General features: G+C 34.5%; 1 protein-coding gene across 2 annotated transcripts in view; it reads right to left on the minus strand.

Annotated features, from left to right (window-relative positions):
• The window catches only part of grn (GATA binding protein grain), a 257,566-nt gene that overhangs the window by 144,262 nt on the left and 92,782 nt on the right, over positions 1 to 20,522 (minus strand). For both annotated transcript variants that reach the window (XM_067762921.1, XM_067762920.1), the window contains exon 3: positions 85 to 365. In XM_067762921.1, coding sequence (XP_067619022.1) covers positions 85 to 365 — 281 coding nt within the window. The remainder of the gene's footprint in view (positions 1 to 84; positions 366 to 20,522) is intronic.

The following is a 20,522-nucleotide window of genomic DNA, read 5'->3' on the forward strand; positions in this document are numbered from 1 at the left end:
TAACAAATCGCTGCATTTTTACATTTTTATCGCATTTAATCTTAATTTGTTAAAATTATTCAATTGTTTCATTATTGTGCTTACCTGATATTCCGATGGACCGGTTTGTACTGAGTCGGGTGTTGAATCCTTTGGCGGTGTCGGTGGAAACGGAAACGAATGTTGGCCCGCCGTCGTTTGATGGCTTTGACCAATTTGGCCAACCTTATGGTCAACTTGCGGATCTTGAGGGCATGCAAAGGGACTACCCCATGGGCTGGCAGGCGCAAATGATTTATGCTCGCTGGTAAGCCATGAACCGAGAGGCGGATGAAAGTGCGGCCGACATACTTGCGGTGATGTATGGGATGATGGCATACGGGATGCTGCAAAGATAACAAACAAAAACAATCGTTCCATTATCATACGCAAAAGAAAAAAGAGTGTATGCAAAGAAGAAAAAATATTGCGTGTTTTAATAAATGCAAAATACAGTTCAACATAAAATTCTCATGAGCAATTGTTCTCAAAAAAAAAAAAAAAAAAAATTTATATATTAGAGTTAATCTATATGCATTAAATCAATTATTGGAAAATTTATATTGAAAGTAGGCACTCAAAAAAAATTTAATAAATGAATAACTACAAAGTTGTAGGTTAGTCGTTGTGTATGCATTGTAGGAGGGTGACGGAAGTGAGACCAGAAGCGATACAATTTTTTATAATAAATGATGCCAACTTGTCGGTAAACATACATTGGTATGTGTGTATGTTTTAAGTGCAATAAATTATTTATAGCTGCAGCTCTATGGCACCGAACAAAGTGAAGGCTGCCAGTTCACTATGGGGTAGGAGGCTTAATTTCCTAGTAAAAATATAGTTCTAAAAAAGTCAGCAAAAAGAACATTTGCGTTTGAGTGTAAGTCAACCATTTTGACGGTGAAGTTTTCCCTAACTACTATAAATTTGTTTAGAAACAATTTTTTTGATAAATATTTTTTTTATCTCGCTGCCAAGTAAAAATATATGGAAACGCCCATGGTATAAATATTACTAGGTAAAACCATTTACTCTTCTTGGCGGCCATGATGGTTTTTTGATTTTTAAAAAAAATTTAAAATCACTCTCTTAAACTTTGTGGAAATGCCAAACCAAAGAAAACTCACAAAAAATTTTTGATATGACATTTTTCACTTTTTTTAATACCAAGAAAATAAAATGCTTATGAAATAATTGAAAAAATATTTCGAAATGTTTTGAAATCTGTTTTTATGTACATACATATATGGCAAAAAAAATTAGTTGCCAATATAGCGGATGCCTCAACACGCCCTATTTTTGCAAACGGACAAAAGAAAAGACCTTACTTCTTGACCTCTTCTAATTAATAAGCGAATGTTGGAGACCACCCCTATTGATTTTTCATTCATCCTTCTTCACTTGGTTGATACGCCTTTAACCCTTAAATATGCTGAAACTTCACTTCATAAGAGATCAGCAGTCTCAAATTTTCCTCGCGATTGGAAGATAAATTCGTTAATTGGCGCCTAACCGTTTATGAGATGCTGGTCGTTGCGTAACAAGTCACTCCAGCTAACCCTGGTTCGCGATAACTGATGCCAACAGTGGGCACCAAGAGAGATCAAAGTCATCCCCCACCTGCTTCTCCGAACTCAGTGGAGATCTTCCCATAACTTGCCTACGCCACCAAAAGCGTTGTAGCTCTTCGCAGCTTAGCTAAACAGCATCGTTCAGTTGGAGTATGAAAGTTCGTGGAGGCTGAATTTACCGGCTGAACGGCCAAAGTCTGCCGCCGTGGTCTAGAGCTAGTGTGTTGGCCTATCTATCAAAAGAATTTAAGAAAATGTGTATAAATGGTGTCGATTGTCCCTCGGCATTACCTTGGCACCAAAAGTTCGTCCGCCTTAGCAGATAAAGTTTTGGCTCGGCATAGAACATGTATTTAGGTGAGCCAGTTCATAGAAAAATTAATACACGATACGTAGCCTTCAAATTGAAAGGACAGCTAGATCTCCTCGGATATATGTCACACCAAATTGTTATAATTAGTAGGTTTGTATCTCTTACGTACACCTTGGCACAACAATTTGTTGAAGAAAATTCCTCAGAAGAGGATCGTGGCTTGATGTTTCTTTTTGTGGGAAACCACAATACAATTCTTGTATTGAAAATTCTGGAATGCGGTTGACCCTTGAGATTTCTTTCCCACAAAAAAAAAGTTATTTCCACCAATAAAAAATTTGGGTTTGGATAAAATATCATAATATAATTGTTAGAACGCAAAAGTATCTGGTAGTTCTATACGACAGCATGACACTGGTAATACGCGTTCAAAATACCGAGAGAGTTGTAAAAAGACTCGTATTTACCTCGACAACAATAATCAGAATGCGGAAAATAAAAATTTTAGATCGTTCAAAAGATATTAACGAAAAACCGAAAAATTACCCGGAGTGCTCCGAAACCGAGGGTGGAATCCATAGTATTTTTTCGCAGAACACCTTTCCGCATTGGCGGCCTTTGACCGCGCTTATAATACCGCGTCTTTTGATACCCCTCTTGATATGTTTGGACGTGTATTAAGAGTGGCATGCTGTCGTATAGAATTACCAAATATATTACAGTTTGTTTTATTTCTGTTATGAAAACAAAACCAAAATAAAAAAATTAAAATGTGAAGCAGTGAGAATTTTAAAATTTTTTAAACTTCATTTCGGCTCTCAGCGGTTTTACCTTGTAATATTTATACCATGGAAACGCCAAATAAATTTTGTACAAAAACTTCCGGTTTTTTTTTTAATTTTTGTTGTCTCGTCAAGATCGCAAGCCGTTCAAATCAAGCAAAAATATACAAAATGACCAACATTTTTTATCTCGAAGTTTTATATTTATAATAAATTTTTTATCTTTTTATACTCTGATTTGTTTCTTTTTTTTTAATTTTCTGCATGTTTTGAAGGAAGGAAAATTTAGTACAGAATTCAATGATTTTTTTTAAGTGGAATATTTTCTATCCCAATTTGTGTTTTTTATTTGGTTGTGCTCGTTTTGATGTTAACCCTTTCAACATTTCTTTCTGCTCTTTTTCCTCATATTTTTTCGTTCCGACATAACCACTTTGATCTGAAAAACTATGTACAAAATCTCGCACGCCGCCCCATAGTACAGCGCAAGACTGCCACAGCCCACATTGCGGCAGTGCCAAAGACATCGATCGATCGCACCACACAGCATAAATTCGCCTAAAGCTTCTGTGTGCTGTTGCTGCTGCTGCAACTGAACGTCATTCAATCTTGCAATGTCAGTAGCGGTAAAAACAACAACACAATACAGTAAGTGTTTGCTTGTGTTCTCAACTTGTTTTGCATACAAAGGACAACAATTCTAATACATACATACAAACAACAAATGTTGGTACTGCCGCTTATATCTAAAGAAATTGATGTGCTTGTATGAGTGTTGATGCTGCCACCACTGTTATTATTTTATGAATTGTTTTTTATTTTTATTTTTTGGATTGTTACTACACAGTTTATCCAGCTACAATGCAGCGTTTATACATTGTCATAAATTGTTTAATTTGTATCATAAACAATCGCGTTAAACTTTATCCCTAAGCCATAATGCCAAAAGATCGATCAAAAGCCGCCATCGCAACAACACAACATTCATGCATCATTTGTGTGGCAGGCAAGCAAGCAGCAGCAGCAGCAACAGGAGTCAAGCGATTACATCGATTGCATTGATGGCGCACTTAAGCGATCGCGCGATCGGTAGAAATGTGCAAGCAGCTTTAGCGCATTAATGCGTTCACAGCATACACAAAGCTGCCACCTCGGCATGCTGGCAAGAACTGCCGCCAATTGCAGCTTCTGCTCGACAGCGTTGACCATGTGGCAGTCGCCTGTCCGAGAATGATTCATGTCGCTTTTGCTCCCATTTCTACTTTGATTTTAATTTTACCTTGTTTTACATATTTTTTTAGTTTTTATTTATACTTATTCGCGCGTTAAGTAGCGTTGCAAGCTAATGCTTTTTGAAATGTATAATTTAGCAGACACCAAGTGAGATTTATGTGGCATGCTGTTGGCGCTTTATGTTTGGTATTATATATTTGCATCAAACACTTTATTGTTGCTGTTGTTGTTTTATACACTAATTTACGCCTTAGTTTCGAGGGTGAAAAATTATTAATGTAAAATATAAGGTATGAACACTAGTTTTGCTAGTAACTTGCAACAATATGGATTTAATACAGGGACTGCAACACTTTTAAAATTTATTATACACTAGAAGACCCGGCAGACGTTGTTCTGCCCCAAATTTGGCCTATCTGCATACATTTTAATAAGCTTCTTCCGCATAACTCTGCCCTCCCCCCCTCTTCACTTTTTCTAATCCTTTTATTCACTCCTCCCTCCGTCTTTTTCGCTTCATCTATCTCCATCTTCGTCTCATTCTATCTCTTTCTCAATCTCCTTCTCTCTTTTCTCTTTTCTCTTCTCTCAATTTCTTCTCATTCTTCTGCATCCCTTATTGCCTGTCCCAGAGGGTGGTATATATTTTATTCCAGTCCCAGTCCCAGTCCAACTCCGAGTCTCAGTCCCAGTCCTAGTCCTAATCCCGGTCCCAGTTCGTCTCTGCATAATATATTACTCTGTACTAAAGCACTCATCTACAGCTTTTATTTGATATCCATATTGTATAAACACTGTCTAGGCATTCACTGGTCCACGTTTTGGCGTATATCTCGAGACCTTAGTCACCCAGGGGTATGAGAATTACCCTCTACACAACTAAAGACTCTCCTGAATTAAAAAAAATGTCATTGTACCTCTAAATCGCGGGCGCCCTCAGAAACCCCCTTCCCCCCCTCTCGGCAGGCCTGGTGATGTGCTATACTTTATATCATTCGCTATAATATTTTTTATTGATAAGCAGGTAGTTTCATTAAGCACCAAGCAATTAAACGGAAGTATATCCGCAACACCTGAAAATATGAGTGCCACTGCGTATACGGAACACTATATTATTACGTATAAACAAATAAAAAAATTTGCAATAAAATAATATTGCGACTATAAACTGAGATATCACCTACCCTATCTCTCAAGTTAGATCAAACTACACACGGGGTGCAAAACAAATTCAAAATCGGTTTAGTAGTTTAAGAGTCCATCGCGCCCAAAAATGTTGTGACACGTGTTTTTTATATATTAAGATGTTTTTTTTTTGTAATAATTTTTCTAACTTTTCTCACTAAGTGGTAGTTTTAAGTTTGGCCAGATCAAAAGGAGTTTTTTATATTGCTTGGAAAATAATAATTATTTTTTTAGTTTTGATTTCTCTCCCTAAATAACAGTTATATTAAAATTTGTTTTTATTTCTCTCGAACAGTAACAGCCAATTACAAGTTTTTTTTTTATCTCGCGACGATATAAGTATTTATGGTTGGAATTTTATGCTTTGCTTGGAAAATAATAGTTACTTTTAAACGGTTTTATTTAACTGGACTCTGTGTAGCGGCCGGCCGAACAGAATTTTGTAATTAAAATATAAGTAACTTCCCGCTAAACTATAAGCTTGAAACTTGGAATATAGTTCAGAACCCAATGACAATGCAATAATAAGAAAAAAACTCGGACAAGCAGCTCATGGAGAAATATTTCAAAAAAACGTATTTGTGGTCCGATTTGGTTCATATTTGGCGCACATAATACATACATGAATAGAAAGCCACCTATGAAAAAAATCGCCGCTAGGTGGTGCATGGATCGAGATATTAAAAAAAATCGGAATTGCGGTCCGATTTGTTTCATATTTGGAACAAATATTACATACAGTCGGGTAGAATTGACATCAAAATACTTTGGAGTTCGAGGAGGAACAAGCATACGCGGGGCTGAGTCGAGTAAAGTCTTTGGAAGGATTATGTGTTGAATATTAAAGTGTAAAAAATTGTCAGGAAATAGTCCTTGTTGTAATGAGTCACTAAATGAACTAAATAGAATGAGAAATAATAGGCAATTAAATAAAGACTAAAAACTTGAAAATAAAATAATTTAAAAATAATTTTATGTTAAACAGTTTTATTGAAAACAATATTTACATGAAGTAATAATAATACTAAAAGCTAGAAAATAATTAGGTAGATCCTACGTACTAGTTATTACACTCCTCATTAATATAAGGCGTTGATCAGACAATAAAATAAAAGCGTTGGACGCGTCAAATTTTTATTGAGAGGCATAAGTAAGGCCAACTGAACCTTAAGCAGGTTATGCCACGCCTCACATTTTTAGAAATTTCACGCGGCCAACACCTTTATTTAATTGTCTGATCAACGCCCTAATTATGTTCTAGCTTTTAGTATTATTATAGCTTAACAATACTTACATGTTTTCAATAAAACCGTTTGACTAAATTTTTTTTTTGTAATTATTATTTTTTTGAGTTTTTTTATGCTTTTCAGTTCGAATGTTTACCAATATTACTTTTTTGCAATCCCTGCAATAAATAAGTGCATTGATGCCCTACAACATCCATATGAGTTTATGCCCCTGTATGCCAGCTGTCCTTCTGTATATTATACCGATCTTTTGTACGTCAGTCGCCAGCCAAATATTGACTGCCTAGCGGTTTTGCATTGTTATTATCATTATTATTATTGATTTTAAGCTTAAGGCTTTAAATGCAAAATAACAGCACACAATTCATCATATGTATGTTTGTTATGAATACATGTCGTATTACAAATCACTGACCGTTGCTGATATGAACGAATGCCTTCGAATTTTCATATTCCATAAGCTACTACGAGAGCATTGTGTTTGTGCGTAGAAGCAAATGTAGTAGGAAAATTGCAACTAAATTTTTTTACGATGGGAAAGTATAATATTCTGCTCATATAGCCGCTAAGTATTAGTAATTCTCGCAGTAGTTGTATGCCTCAGAAAACTTTAGCCTCGGTTTAGATGTTCAATGCTACGCCCATACGCTTACGACTAGAAATTTCTTATTCCTACGAATTCAGTTTTTGATATTTTACTTATTTACTGTAATACGCTTTTACGTTAACGCGCTTCTACGCTAGTATGATCTTCTGCCAAATATCTCTTAAGCCAGACCGCTGTTACGCTCATACGCTTGCACCCTACCAAGCTCACAAAGATTCAATCTACTTTTTCATATTTTCATTTAAATATTCAATTCTTTGAGTAAAAATGATTTACGCTGACGTTTTTACGTGCTTACGCTATTGCGCTTGAAAGCCCCTGCTGCTAAAAATATTATTCATAACTTGACGCAATATAAAATCGCGGATATTATAGCCGAGCTGCTTTTCAAAAAAGTTCGCTTAGTTGTCAAAGCTTAAATCTTTTTTTTTTATCAGAGAAACAAAATTATTAGGCTGGGGCCCTATTCAGTAACTGTGAGTTTTAAAATGTACACCTTTTCTTCATATAATTTGTATGAGAGAAAAATGTACATTTGAAAACTCATAGTTACTGAATAGGGCCTCTGGTTATGCTTCGCGAGACTTATTTCAGAATTGTATGGCACTAATACATCTTCTCAGAATATTTTGATTAGCTTCGATGATACAGCTGAACATTAAGTAACTGACTGTCTCCTCGTCTTCATCCATTCAGTTTACGCTGGTAAGGTAATTGAGAGTATTAAGACGTATTGCATGGATTCTAATTGGACAGTGCCCTGCAAACCCCTTCACATAGTATTTTAAGCCATCGCTTCCTCAACTCCCTTATGGCGCCCTGCTACTCATATGTTTGCTAATCCTATTCAGCCCGAGTCGTGCACGCTCCCAGTAGTGGAATATCCTTTTGCATGGACTGTGATACAACATTGTTGAAGCATCTTTCGATGCCAAGAAAAGCGTCCACCAAAATGCTTTGCGTTTTTTTTATGTACAGAATTATGAATTGGTGCAAAGTACTGCCCTTAGCCTTACTGTCAGGCGGATCTCTTAGCCCGCAGGGGTGCAAATGAACCGGATAAAGATGACTGTAGGGATTTCGGTATTCCGCTGGCCACCTGCGGTTTGCTCCTCCATAGCTAGGCCTCGAATCATCTCAGCATACGTTGGGCGAACACCACCTCTTGCAGGGTAACAAAATCTTTCTGGCCGAATGTGCATGGCAGGAGGTCTGCCGAAGTAATTGGGTTCGCCTATCTATGGTCATTGGGGTTTTGACAGGGCACTGTCCCATGGGTATCCATGCGGTACGTCTCAATATATTGAAAACCCCATCCTGCTGTAGCTGTATGGAGGATGATGAGGTGGAATTACCAAATTATGCTTGATTGCTTTTGCCAGAACTAGGCGAAAGTATTTCGGTCGCGACTCACCTGGATCTCCCGACGATTTATCCAAGGTTGAGGTCGGTATCATTCGGAACTTTATCGTTGGTATCACAACGAACCTTCGTGTTGACCAAGTGAGTTTTCCTTATCAGGGCAGCTACAACCTAATCCAACCTAACTGCCCTTACAAAGCTATTGGTGATATCCCGAAAACTTTTATAAGTACAAACCGAAGATAACCAGTAATTCATGAAATCGATATCAATTGAGTGAAATCGATTAACTCGCTTATCAATAGGGGAATTAAACTCAAGCGTCATATTTCAATAATATGACGTCACACTTGGAAATTATACTCGAAATATCTAAGCGAGACGCCACATTATCAAAATATGACGCGTCCATTGTTTTGTTCACTCTCTTTTCGAGAGAGCAACTTATTTATTCGACATTGTCTTCCACGTAGACTCTTGATCCAAACCTAGAGACATTTTGTAGAATTTTAAGCCAGATAAGAATAAGCCGAGTACTTTTTGTCAACTCCGAAGTTGTTTCTTTCACTGTTTGACTTCAAATTTATGCACTCCATACGCACTGGCTTACAGATTTTCCAATTTAACCACAAGATCGTGATTGATTATGTGGTTTTGGCTTGAGCGAAAAAAAAAAATTTATAATAATATTTAATATAGGTAATAAAATTGTGCAACACAAATTGACTAGCACAACTAAAAAAAAAAAACGAAAAAAAAAAAAAGAAACGCGAAAATTGAAGTGCCGAAGAGCAACAAAACAAAAAGGAACTTTGGTACAACATTGACGCACTTCAACACAGATCGCGAAAAAGATGAGCCACCGCCAAGACGGCAGCCATAACAACAACAATAACACCAGTAATAACAGCAGCAGCAATTTGTACTTTTGCAGTAGGCGCTTACCGGAGAAGCATAATTCATCTAACTGGCATTGTAGCTGCTGAACTGAATTTGGTTTTTGGTATTGCTGCCGCTTGATATTATTGGTGCTGTTGCTGATGATTTTGGTGCTGCCGCTGTTGTCGATCGATTGCCCATTGCTTGGGCATTGCAAATTGTTGATCGTTGTGCATGATAATTCCCATTTGATTAGCCTAATAACAGTTTTTTAGCCAATATTACATGTACGTGTGCCTGATTATAGATATTATGCGCCAGCAATCGGTATCTACCGTAGATGCGTTGTTGCATCGGTTGTGGCTGAAGTTATACACCATGCATCATAAGTGACTTCAGGTGGTTTCCTTCTACGGTCGCTCTATCCTCGTTCTTTTATTTGTACTTAGTAGGTATGTTTGTATGTTTTTTCATGCTGTTATTTTAGGTATGTTTGTATAATTTTTGGAAGCGCAGGTGATCAGCAGTGAAAATGAGTATTGAATTAAAATAGCAAGTTTGTATGAATGTTTTATCTTTATCTTGAATTTTTTATATTTATTTTTCACTGCTGTCTAAATATTAAACCCCAAAGACGGACAAACAAACAAATGAATTTATAGCATTGATAGCGCTATGCGCTCGCACAATTTTTTTCCTTATTGGTGGTTGTTTGATCGATCGATGGGCGCTAGTGTGAGATCGCGTGATCACAACACGATCAAACGCAAGACATCGCACGTGAAAGACAAAATATAATAGCGATTTTTTTGTGTGCACTGAATTACAATTGATTTCATCTCGTTGATGACCTAACAATTGGTTTACTATGAAAATACGAATTATGTGATCACCGAATAATATAACAGCAAAAAAGAGGACGAAAGAATTTGTATGATTTGTAGCAGAAATATGAGTACACGCGTATCATACCTGGTAAATACGAATCCCTGAAAATCAGTACCTCAATCGCGCTACAAAAGTACTTAACAGCGCGAAAATTAGAGCAAACTAGAATTTTTTTTTACAAATAATACAATGTTTCACAGCAATGTAATGAAATCAGCGAAATGTATGTAAGATGTAGGGCTATCATTAAAATCCAATATATAATTTGCTGCAAGCATGTTAAGACAGAACGTAGCTGAAAATTATAGGTATGAACAAATACAAAAAAATTTAAAAACAAAATTGGAGAAAAAGAATTCGTATGAAAATAAAATTGACACCAGTCAGTTGAGCAAGTTGAGGCACCATGTGTACGTGTTGGCAGCAAGTAATTGTTGCATGGACACAAATTCGCAGTTCTTTCTGCATACGCAAAGACAAACAAAAATAAACAATTGAGTTTTTTAATAAATTTTTTTTCAGTTCTTGGGTGTTGCCACTTTATTTGCACACACATCTTTGCCGTGAAGTTTTGCTGTATCGCAATCAACCCGCTCAACATGTGAACTGTAGCGAGCGCATGCGCAAATGCATACGAAAACGCGTACTGACTTACAGCAGCGAACTCGAAAATGGCAGTGGAAATTTTATAAAATTTGGTTAATGGAATTCATTTTTCGTTATTTTCAATATTTTAGTAAACAACTGCGATGAATTTCATAACTGGAACTGTGAAAACCATTATCAAAAACGTTTTCGAAAAAGTTCGAAAATACGTGAAAATTTTACGAACTTTTTTTTGGAGCTCTTTGAACTTTTTTGAATAATCAATTTTCGCGTCAAACCGATTTTAGTCTAACAAGGTACTAGTAACAAGTCTTTCAGAATTCGCATTGATTTTTGAGAATTTTTTTACGCGGAGTATTGAAAGATTTTCTTCCATATAAAAAAATTAACACACATTGTATGATGAAATATCTTAAAAAATTGCCAAAAACAAATGCGAATTTTTAGAGACTTATAAATTAAATCATGTTATCTCGAAAATTTTCTCGAATTTTGAAAAATTTTCGAAAATGTTTTTGAAATTGGTTTGCATAGCTTCCGTTAAAATATTAACATCGGTTTTTTTAAATATGAAAATTAAAAATTGACAAAATATGAAAAAAATTTCCACTGCTCTTTTTTTGTTCGCTGCTGTTTATAAATACTTATATCAGCAATCATTATCTATATAATTTTTGTTCGTAGCGTCAAATTAATAAGGTGTCAATTTATGATGTGTACGATGCTGTGCTGATAAGCTTGATTGTGAGAAATTAAGTCATAACTGCAATCATTGCATACTTGCATTTGTATGTGCATGTATACATACATACATACATGCATACATACATAAATAGCAACATTTCTGGTTTTCCCAGTAAACATTGACAAGCGTTTGAGAAGAAACTTCATTTTCAAATCTCAAATCACAATTCCAAAAGGCTTCGTTTCTCGTGTTCTAAAACTAAAAAGTACATTTCTAAAATAGTTCTCAAGTTGCGAAATTTCATGTTCTCAAACTAATCTTAAAGTTGAGCAGAAGTAGGTGAGCCTCAATATGCACTTGTGAAATGCGTCTCAACTCTCACTCAATTATGTATTTTTTTATTTCTTTATAAGTATGCAAATTGAAGAAAGCTGGAAAAATAGTGATCTCTACTATTTTTCCAGCAGTAGAATAGAGGTCATTATTTTTCCAGCAGTGTTTCAGAGAAGTGCAAATCTATTTCAGAATACTTAACTTGAAAAAAAATCGTTCAATTGGAAAGAGCAATTTTGCACTAGACAAGGTTAGGTTGAACTGGCCGGTCAATGAGGACCTCACATAGACTGAATAAGTCCGTAATGTTACCAGAAGTTTGTTTTAACGACCAAACTGAAAATAACCAAATTATAAAATAACTCCGTCGTCTTGGCAAATACTAGAAGCTTCCTGGGACTTAAGCCACTTGCTGCTTCTAGATCTGACAGCTGTATCACTCCTAATAGCTGTAGTTTTAGCCTGGCAAGTGCAGGGCACGAGAACAGAACGTGCTCGATCGTTTCCCGCAAGTCCTACATCTGCTATCACTGACCAAGCCTAATTTAAGGGCATGTGACGCCAGAAGGCAGTGTCCAGTCAGAAAACCCGTCATGAGTCTACAGTCCTCTCTTTTTAATGAAAGAAGCAACTTTGTTAGTCTAAGGTTGTAAGATAAGCTCAGATGTATTTCAAATAAATTCAAATGTTTTTCAGAAGCGAGTAAAAAGAGTTTGAGCAGAAATCAAATATATATCAGACAATTATGAATGTTTTCCAGGAAAATTTAATGATTGTCTTTGAAATTAGTTCATTTTTCATTTTCAAAAAAAAAAAAATCAATTTTGCTTTAGAAAAGTTCATTTGTATTTCAACGAAATTTGAAAGAGTATCAACATAAATTTTGCTTCAAAATAGTACAAATGTATATAAGAAATGGTGAAATATATTTCAGTTGAGAGAAATAAATTATTTCAAAAAAAATTTTAATGTATTTCAGAAAATGTGAAACAGCTTTTGGAAATATTTACAGATTATTTTTGTAATTTGGTTAGCTTTTCATTTTCGTTATATGTGACTTGGAATCATAAAAGGAACCTATTGTGCGAAAACAAGTTTTCGAGAAAAACGCGTTTAAAGTTCTTGTTTAGCTTGACTCTTTGTAGCGGCCGGCCGTTGTGAACGAATTTTGTAATAAAAATTTAAGTAACTACCCGATAAGCTACAAACTTGAAATATAGTTCAAAACGCGATGACAATGCAATAATAAGACAAAAAATTTCCGTTAGGTGGCGCATGGATAGAAATATTTCAAAAATTCGTATTTGTGATCCGAATTGGCTTTAAATGCGATTTGAATGTAATAATCACTCAAAAAGTGAACAACGGTATTTCGCACAATAGGTCCCTTTTATGATTCCAGGTCACATATGTATATCAGAAAGAAGAAATTTTTCTTCAGGAATGTTAAAAGACTTTCGGTCAATTGTATTTTAGAAAACAGCAATTTTACTTCAGACATCTTCAAATGTTTTTCAAATATCTTTAAGAAAAATTTTTAAATTATTTTTGTGATTTGGTCAACTTTTCATTTAAAGCCAAATTTAATTTTTTATCAATTTAAAAAAAAATTTAAGATTATCTAAATCGTGTTTCAGTGTTTCTGAATTACATTTACGCCCAAATAAAATGCGTTAAATAAAATACATTTGAGGTTTTGTGAAAACATATAAAGCTTTCGGAATTGCATGTGGAAAAGGTATAAGTAGATACAACTAATAATGAAGGCAAGTACAAGCTTTAGCATAAATGAATAAGTTATCATTACATAATGTCGGAATGGACGTGATTCCGAGCAATATAGTGTAAGTCCGTTGGGAGGTTGGTTATGACACGTGTCTAATTAGTCATCTATCTAATTAACCGTCCTTCTAATTTGTTGTGAAAACGATAAACATACGCTGATCCTGATAATCTTGTTGAGCTCTGTTCATCTATGCATGTGAAAACTACTAAAATATGGTCTTGAAAGCGTGCACCAAATGTTGACTGACTAGGTGGAAGGAAAGGACGAGTCCTTGAATCTAAATTTTCTAATATACGATTTAATGAAGATTATGGAATAGTGGTTCTCTATCCTATGAATTCACTTGTAAGCCCAGTATGGCTGAAGGAGCCTCGAGGCTTATTAATTTGCGTAGATCTGAGAAGAAGAAGTTACTTTTTGTTGTGAATAGATTGTCTTAGGTATCAAGATTCTTGTAATTCTTAGCAAAATCTAGGTACAGACTTGCATGTGCTTCTAAAACCAAATGAAAATTTAACTTAATTTATTCAAGAAATTTGACTATTTATTTATCCATTCTTTATTCGCCACAAACAACACTCCAGCATTTTCCAACTACTCTTTAGAAAAGTTAAATTTACAATATGCGACTATCTACAGTAGAAAGAGTTTTGGTTTGAAAATAATTATTTGTTAAAATATTAAATTTCTAATGCGAAACGATGTTATAATTTAAATTAAAAACTAAAATTTCCTCAATGATGCGAAAATTTAACTTATTGCTAACTGGATTGTTATCTTATGGTAATTTTACACCAAAGGCATAGCTAAATATTTTTTTTATTTCCACAGTTGGTGTTTGATGTAATTTGTGTCATTTGCAAACGACTAAGTGACGCTGTGGTGTGAAACTGCGCAAATTAAGGTGTAATTTTGTACAATTTTTAAAAGAAGCAGTTTTCCGTCAGACTTTTTAGTTTTTGAATATGGCTCCAACTAAAAACTTCTAATGGTATTTCACAGTGCTGAGATACTTTTGCGAAAGCAGTAAGGAAGACAGGCCCAATTTAGCATGTTTACTTCGTAAAAACAAGCGAAAAATGATTCACTGCTTGCTCTGTGATCGCACGATATATAGGTGATCTAAACCGGTGGTCATACCCCCCAGCGGGTTATGGGGTTTAGAATATACCCGCAGCAGGTATGCCTGTCGTAAGAGTCGGCTAGTGTACCAAATTAATTTGAGGTGTTGTGTAGCGCAACCCTTTCAAGGCGTTGCCAGCGCAAAACATAGCTTCCCCAACCCAATTGTCAACCTCACAAAGCCGTGGCGAATCCTGTTACTTTAACAGCCGAGGCTGTGGCGTCCACAAGTTCCTCATGGGCTTAGGGGGTTGGAGGGCGGTATGGCCTTGAAGGTTTAATGTGGTCATACTAAATCGTTTCCGAGATGGTCGGGCTGGCAAAGGACCATCAACATCGATAACACTCCCCAAGGCCTTCGGAGAGTGTCTTTATTGCTACAACAACAACAACAACCAATGGTCATAAAAATTGAAACTGTGTCTGCTGGTAGGAGTAAAATTATTGAAATGGTAATGGTCTAGTCGTTGATTAACGAGCATTGAGGCAATATGTATGCACGCATATTTGTTAATATTAAAAAAATTATTCGTAAATATTCTATACAAATTTTAATTTATTGCTTGAGTCTAACAAAAAATTATAGTGAAATATATTGCTCATATTAAACAATTAAAATATTCTGTGCATGAGCGTTTTTGCAAAGCATCTTTTCGAAAATGCACTAATAAACAATAGCATCCTTCGCTGTTTATATTGTGGAATTCCACCAACACATACTAATTTTTTATGTAATAACTAAACCAAAACATACTCATATTGAGCACTCTCTTTCTGGAGAGTACAAATCTCAACATGTAAAATAATAACGACTTTTCCATTAAACGGTACCTTATAATATTCATATGCAGTTAACTTCATTATATGTGTATTACCTTTGCGTGCGTGAACTGAAGAACAATTACTTCTTGAACTTTCCGACCCACTTTTCAACAGCAATCAGCACAAATATTAAATTAACACTTAATACTACATTTTTTTATCTTCCTAAAATAATTCTAAAGATCTTCAAAATGAATAAATTAAATTTATTTCTTTTATCTTATTTTTGCTTAAATGTTAATTGCTATAATCCAATAAACTAGGTACACATCTGCGTAAAAACAAATGAGAGCAAATTTATTTATATATTTAACATAAATATGTATGAGTGTGAATGTGTAACGTGTGAAGCAAGTAGATTGAATTATCATAAATGCGATTGACATGCCCAGATAGCGGGACATGCAATTGCACTTTAATGGCATTTAAGGTGTGATTATTATTTATTTATGAAAAGCACTTAAACATACATACATCAAATCACATGCGAAGTGTTAAAAGTTTTTATTATAAATAAGAAAGAAAGTAAAGAGCATAAAAGTAACGCAAAAGTTTATAATTTTAAGTAAAATAAATGTGATGGGCAGATATGTATTTGAACTGATAGTAAATTTAGTATTCACGCAATAAATTCGAATATCAAGTGATGAAACTGTTTTTCACTCATGCAATTCAAATAGATGATTATTTTTATGAGGGCAAACGCGTACTCCGCGGTTTAGTTTGCGCAGGCGCGTATTCTTTATATAAAAACCACGCAAACGTTGATAGATAATAAAAAAAAAACAGAAATATGTAATGCATATTTATAATATTTATTTGCTACAAGCCAGTGGCATGCAGCCAAGTATTAGTACACAAACGCAATTTCAGCAGCACAGAGGAGACAAAAAAATGGTTATTATGTGAAATATTTAATAGCAATAATTAAAACAAACAAGGCGATGCCAACACTGCAAATAATTCTTGGACTAACTGGTGCGTTTCTTGTGCTTTCGGCACTTCTACTAGTTTACCATCAATCAAAACAGTTTATATCCAATCAACTGGCAAATTGAATACGACGCTGTCGCTTTGATTGGAATTTTCTAGCATTTACCTATATTTTAATCATTATCTTTATCTTTGTTAGGGCGGGTAGATTTAAAAATCGCTCATTGCTCTGTGAAAATCGTATTCTAGGGATCAAAATAAGAAACTTTGCCGAAGGAACCATACCTCTAAAACGAATTGTGATGTCCCCCTCTTTGGGTCGAACTTTTGGGTAGGGGCAATTTCAATTCTACCTGCTGTGTCTTGTGGTGGCTCAAAAAAAAAACAACACAAGCACTTTTACGATCTGCAATTGTGTCACAGTGATACCTTCATTTTTTAAAACGGTTGAATAAAAAACCCACACAACTATGTTTACGACATGCAAATGCATCAGAGTGATGCCTTGGTTTAAAAAGGGGGTTGTAAAAACGCTAATTTCTAATATTTTTTTTTAATTTCTTTTCTATTACTAAGTTAAATTCATTTTTTCATTTACATATGTTCTGACTAAATAAATTTCTAAAGAGAAAAATAAACTCCAAAAAGAAAAAACATAGGCATTTCAAAGTGGGATTTTTCAAAATTTGCAAGTTCGACCCAAAGGGGGGGACATCAGAATTCATTTTAGAGGTATGGTTCCTTCGGCAAAGTTTCTTATATTGATCCCTAGAATATGATTTTCATAGAGCAATAGGCGATTTTTTTGCCTCCCCACAAATCGACCCGGCCTAATGTTTATACATACATATCTATCTTTATTTTTATCTTTATCTTTATATTCATCTTTATTTTTATATTTATCTCTATATATCATTATCTTTATATTTATATCTATCTTTATTTTTATCTTTATCTTCACTTTCATCTTTGTCTTTATCTTTATTTTTATCTTTATCTTTATTGATATTGTTTTTGTTGCTTTTTATCTTTATCTGTATCTGTATCTGTATCTGTATATTTATCTTTATCTTTATATTTATCTTTATCTTTATTTTTATCTTTATCTTGATCTTGATCTTTATCTTTATCGTTGTCTTTATCTTTATCTTTATCTCCATCTTTATCTTCATCTTCATCTTTATCTTGATTTTGTCTTTATCTCTATCTTTGTCTTTATGGTTATCTTTATCTTTGTCTTTATCTTCAACTTTATCTTAATTTTGTCTTTATCTTTATCTTCATCTTTATCTCTATATTTATCTTTATCTTTATCTTTATCGTTGTCTTTATCTTTATCTTTATCTCCATCTTCATCTTCATCTTTATCTTGATTTTGTCTTTATCTTTGTCTTTGTCTTTATGGTTATCTTTATCTTTGTCTTTATCTTCAACTTTATCTTAATTTTGTCTTTATCTTTATCTTCATCTTTATCTCTATCTTTATCTTTATCTCTACCTTTATCTCAATTTTGTCTTTATCTTTATCTTTTTCTTCATCTTTTTTATTGTTATCCTTTTCTATATCTTTAACTTTATCGCAATCTTCATCTTTAAGTTTATCTATATCTATTTTAGACAAACTTTCTTTTGACTTTAAAGACTTTTTATCTAATTTTTTGATGTTGCTTTCCCTGGGACTTGAACCCAAGACCTTCGGTGTGGTAGACGTTGCGCGCTACCATGACACCAAGGCGGTTGCCAGTAGCAGTCGCAAAAACTGGCACTAGTGCCTTTCGCCGCAGGTTATAAATGTAAGAAATATGAGAGTGCCAAATGTGTTTTTGTTTAAAAGTCAAGGTGTCCGCTACTGCGCGCTGAACTGGCGAACAAGTGCAGCGGTTTCGGGTGGTTATGCGATGCTTTTACCGAATGCACAATATTGCATGCCACCAAACAAGAATCCGTTATACTTTATTGCTACTACACTTTAGTGTACATACATTCATACATGCTGTGCGCTTAGGGTGCATAACCTGTGGCTGCGTGGCATAAGAAACTGAACGAGACAAACAAAAATAATAACAATAAACTATCAAAAAAACTTTTATTCACGAGACGACAACGTCCTCCGCCTGAAGTATTGAAGTGTTTTTAATTTGGAGCAGGTGTAATATTTGCCCTGCTACATTTGGTTGGGGATTAGCGAACGCAGACGGCTAACGCGAAGCTATAAGTAGGAACTGCGTGGCTAGCAGACAATTGGAGCGGACAGCGCGCGAACAAGCTGAGTGCATGAAAAGATAGTGACTAGTTGCTTACAGCTGGAGTTGTGGCACGAAAGCATACAAAAAACTCGTACTAAATATGTGGCACGCGCCAAAAACTGACTAACCTTTAATGTATGTGTGAATGTGTTTTTTACGAATGTTTCCATTATTTTGTTATTATGAACTTTTCTTTTAAAATTTGTTAATTTTCATTTTTGCTGTCCGTTACAGTGGGAAAGTAAGAAATAGCATACTCGAGAAAAACAACTATTTACAGGTACATATTTTAATTGTAAATGAGTTAGGTTTGTATTTCCACTCCGGGAACGGCTCTAGTGAACTCGGTGCAATTTTTCGGGTGGTCTTACAGGGTTGGCACTGCTTTGAAATTATTTAAAAAAATAAAAGAAATATATCAATGCAAGTATCAAAAAAAATGTATTTTAAATTTTTTTTAATATATTTTTGTTGGGGTTGCCACCTAATAGATATTGTGACGAATATTAATGACACTAAGTGATACTCACATCACTAATTGATACTAAATAAATAAGGCCACAAAACAATAAAACAAGCAGTTATTTGTATCTATATAAACGAATCAATCATTATGTCTACACATATGTACGTACTCGCAGCTGTGAGAACCGCACACACACATGCATATATCTGAGATACTCCCAAAAGTAGGCAATCATCGGTGGAAATATCACTCACATATACACGCGCATATGAGAATCTATAACTGCATCTGTAGTTATAGCTGGCAATTTTATAGGTGGTAAACAAGTAGCAAATTCGGGAAATAGAAACGCCTAGAAATTTGTCAACGAGGAAACCAAAGAGTATAAAAGCAACACCAGCTTAGGCATGGGGAATCAGTTTGATTTAAGCACGCTATCTGTCGAGAAGTTGAAGTGTTATTGTGAAGTGCTTTAATAAAGGTCATTTTGCATTATTGAATAGTGGAGTTATTTATTTAACAGTTTAGTGATTTGAACGTTAGTAGAAGGTTGCAAGTAAGAAAAATTGCACGAAATTCGTTACAATATGTATATTTGCATATTTCAATACATTTATGTATATGCAATACTATCTTGGAAACGATTACGAAATTATTATTTTATACCGCTGAAGCATTATACTGTTAGCACTGCTACCTAGACGTTGCCATTAATATTAATTGAAGAGGGCTGCCACCTATTTACAGATTTTTCAAAAATTTATTTATCATACTAATATGGGACAAAAAGGAATCCTTAAAAATTTTAAATTTTTTTTAAACAGCCTAATGTATACAGAGCAGCGAATACGGAAATATATTCAAATGCTACTAAAAAAGTATATCAATTATCTTCTTCTTTTATCTATTTACTTTCTAAAATTATTGTAAGAAATGCAATAAATTCTATAACTAAAAGCGTTCGGATTGTCGGTAACAAATCGATAACACGCCGATACCAAATTGCTAAAACTCCGATAAGAAGTTATAGATTTAAAAAAACGACAAATTTTAGATAAAAAATTAATGAATTTTCCATAACAAAAAAAGTAGCTCTGTTGTGGAATCGACGCCATGCAGATAACACTAATAGTTTGTCGATAACTTTTCGGTAAGCATATCGATAAATTTTTGATAACGCAGTGTTAGCTTGTCTATAACTTTTTGGTAACTTAGCGATAACTGTTTAACGAATAATCGATAGTACAGCGATTAATTTCCGATAACAAACCGATAACCCTTCCATAAAAAAGCATTAACTCACTGATAAACTTTATTTTTGATAGCAAATATTAAACACTTATTAACAAATCGATAACTCGTCTATACCTCGTCGATAATACAGCTAAAACAAAACGATAACACATCGCTAACAAACTGCCCTTTTACAAGTTTTTAC

Source organism: Eurosta solidaginis, chromosome 1 (genome assembly GCF_040869045.1).
Source record: "Eurosta solidaginis isolate ZX-2024a chromosome 1, ASM4086904v1, whole genome shotgun sequence".
Lineage (NCBI taxonomy): Eukaryota > Metazoa > Arthropoda > Insecta > Diptera > Tephritidae > Eurosta > Eurosta solidaginis.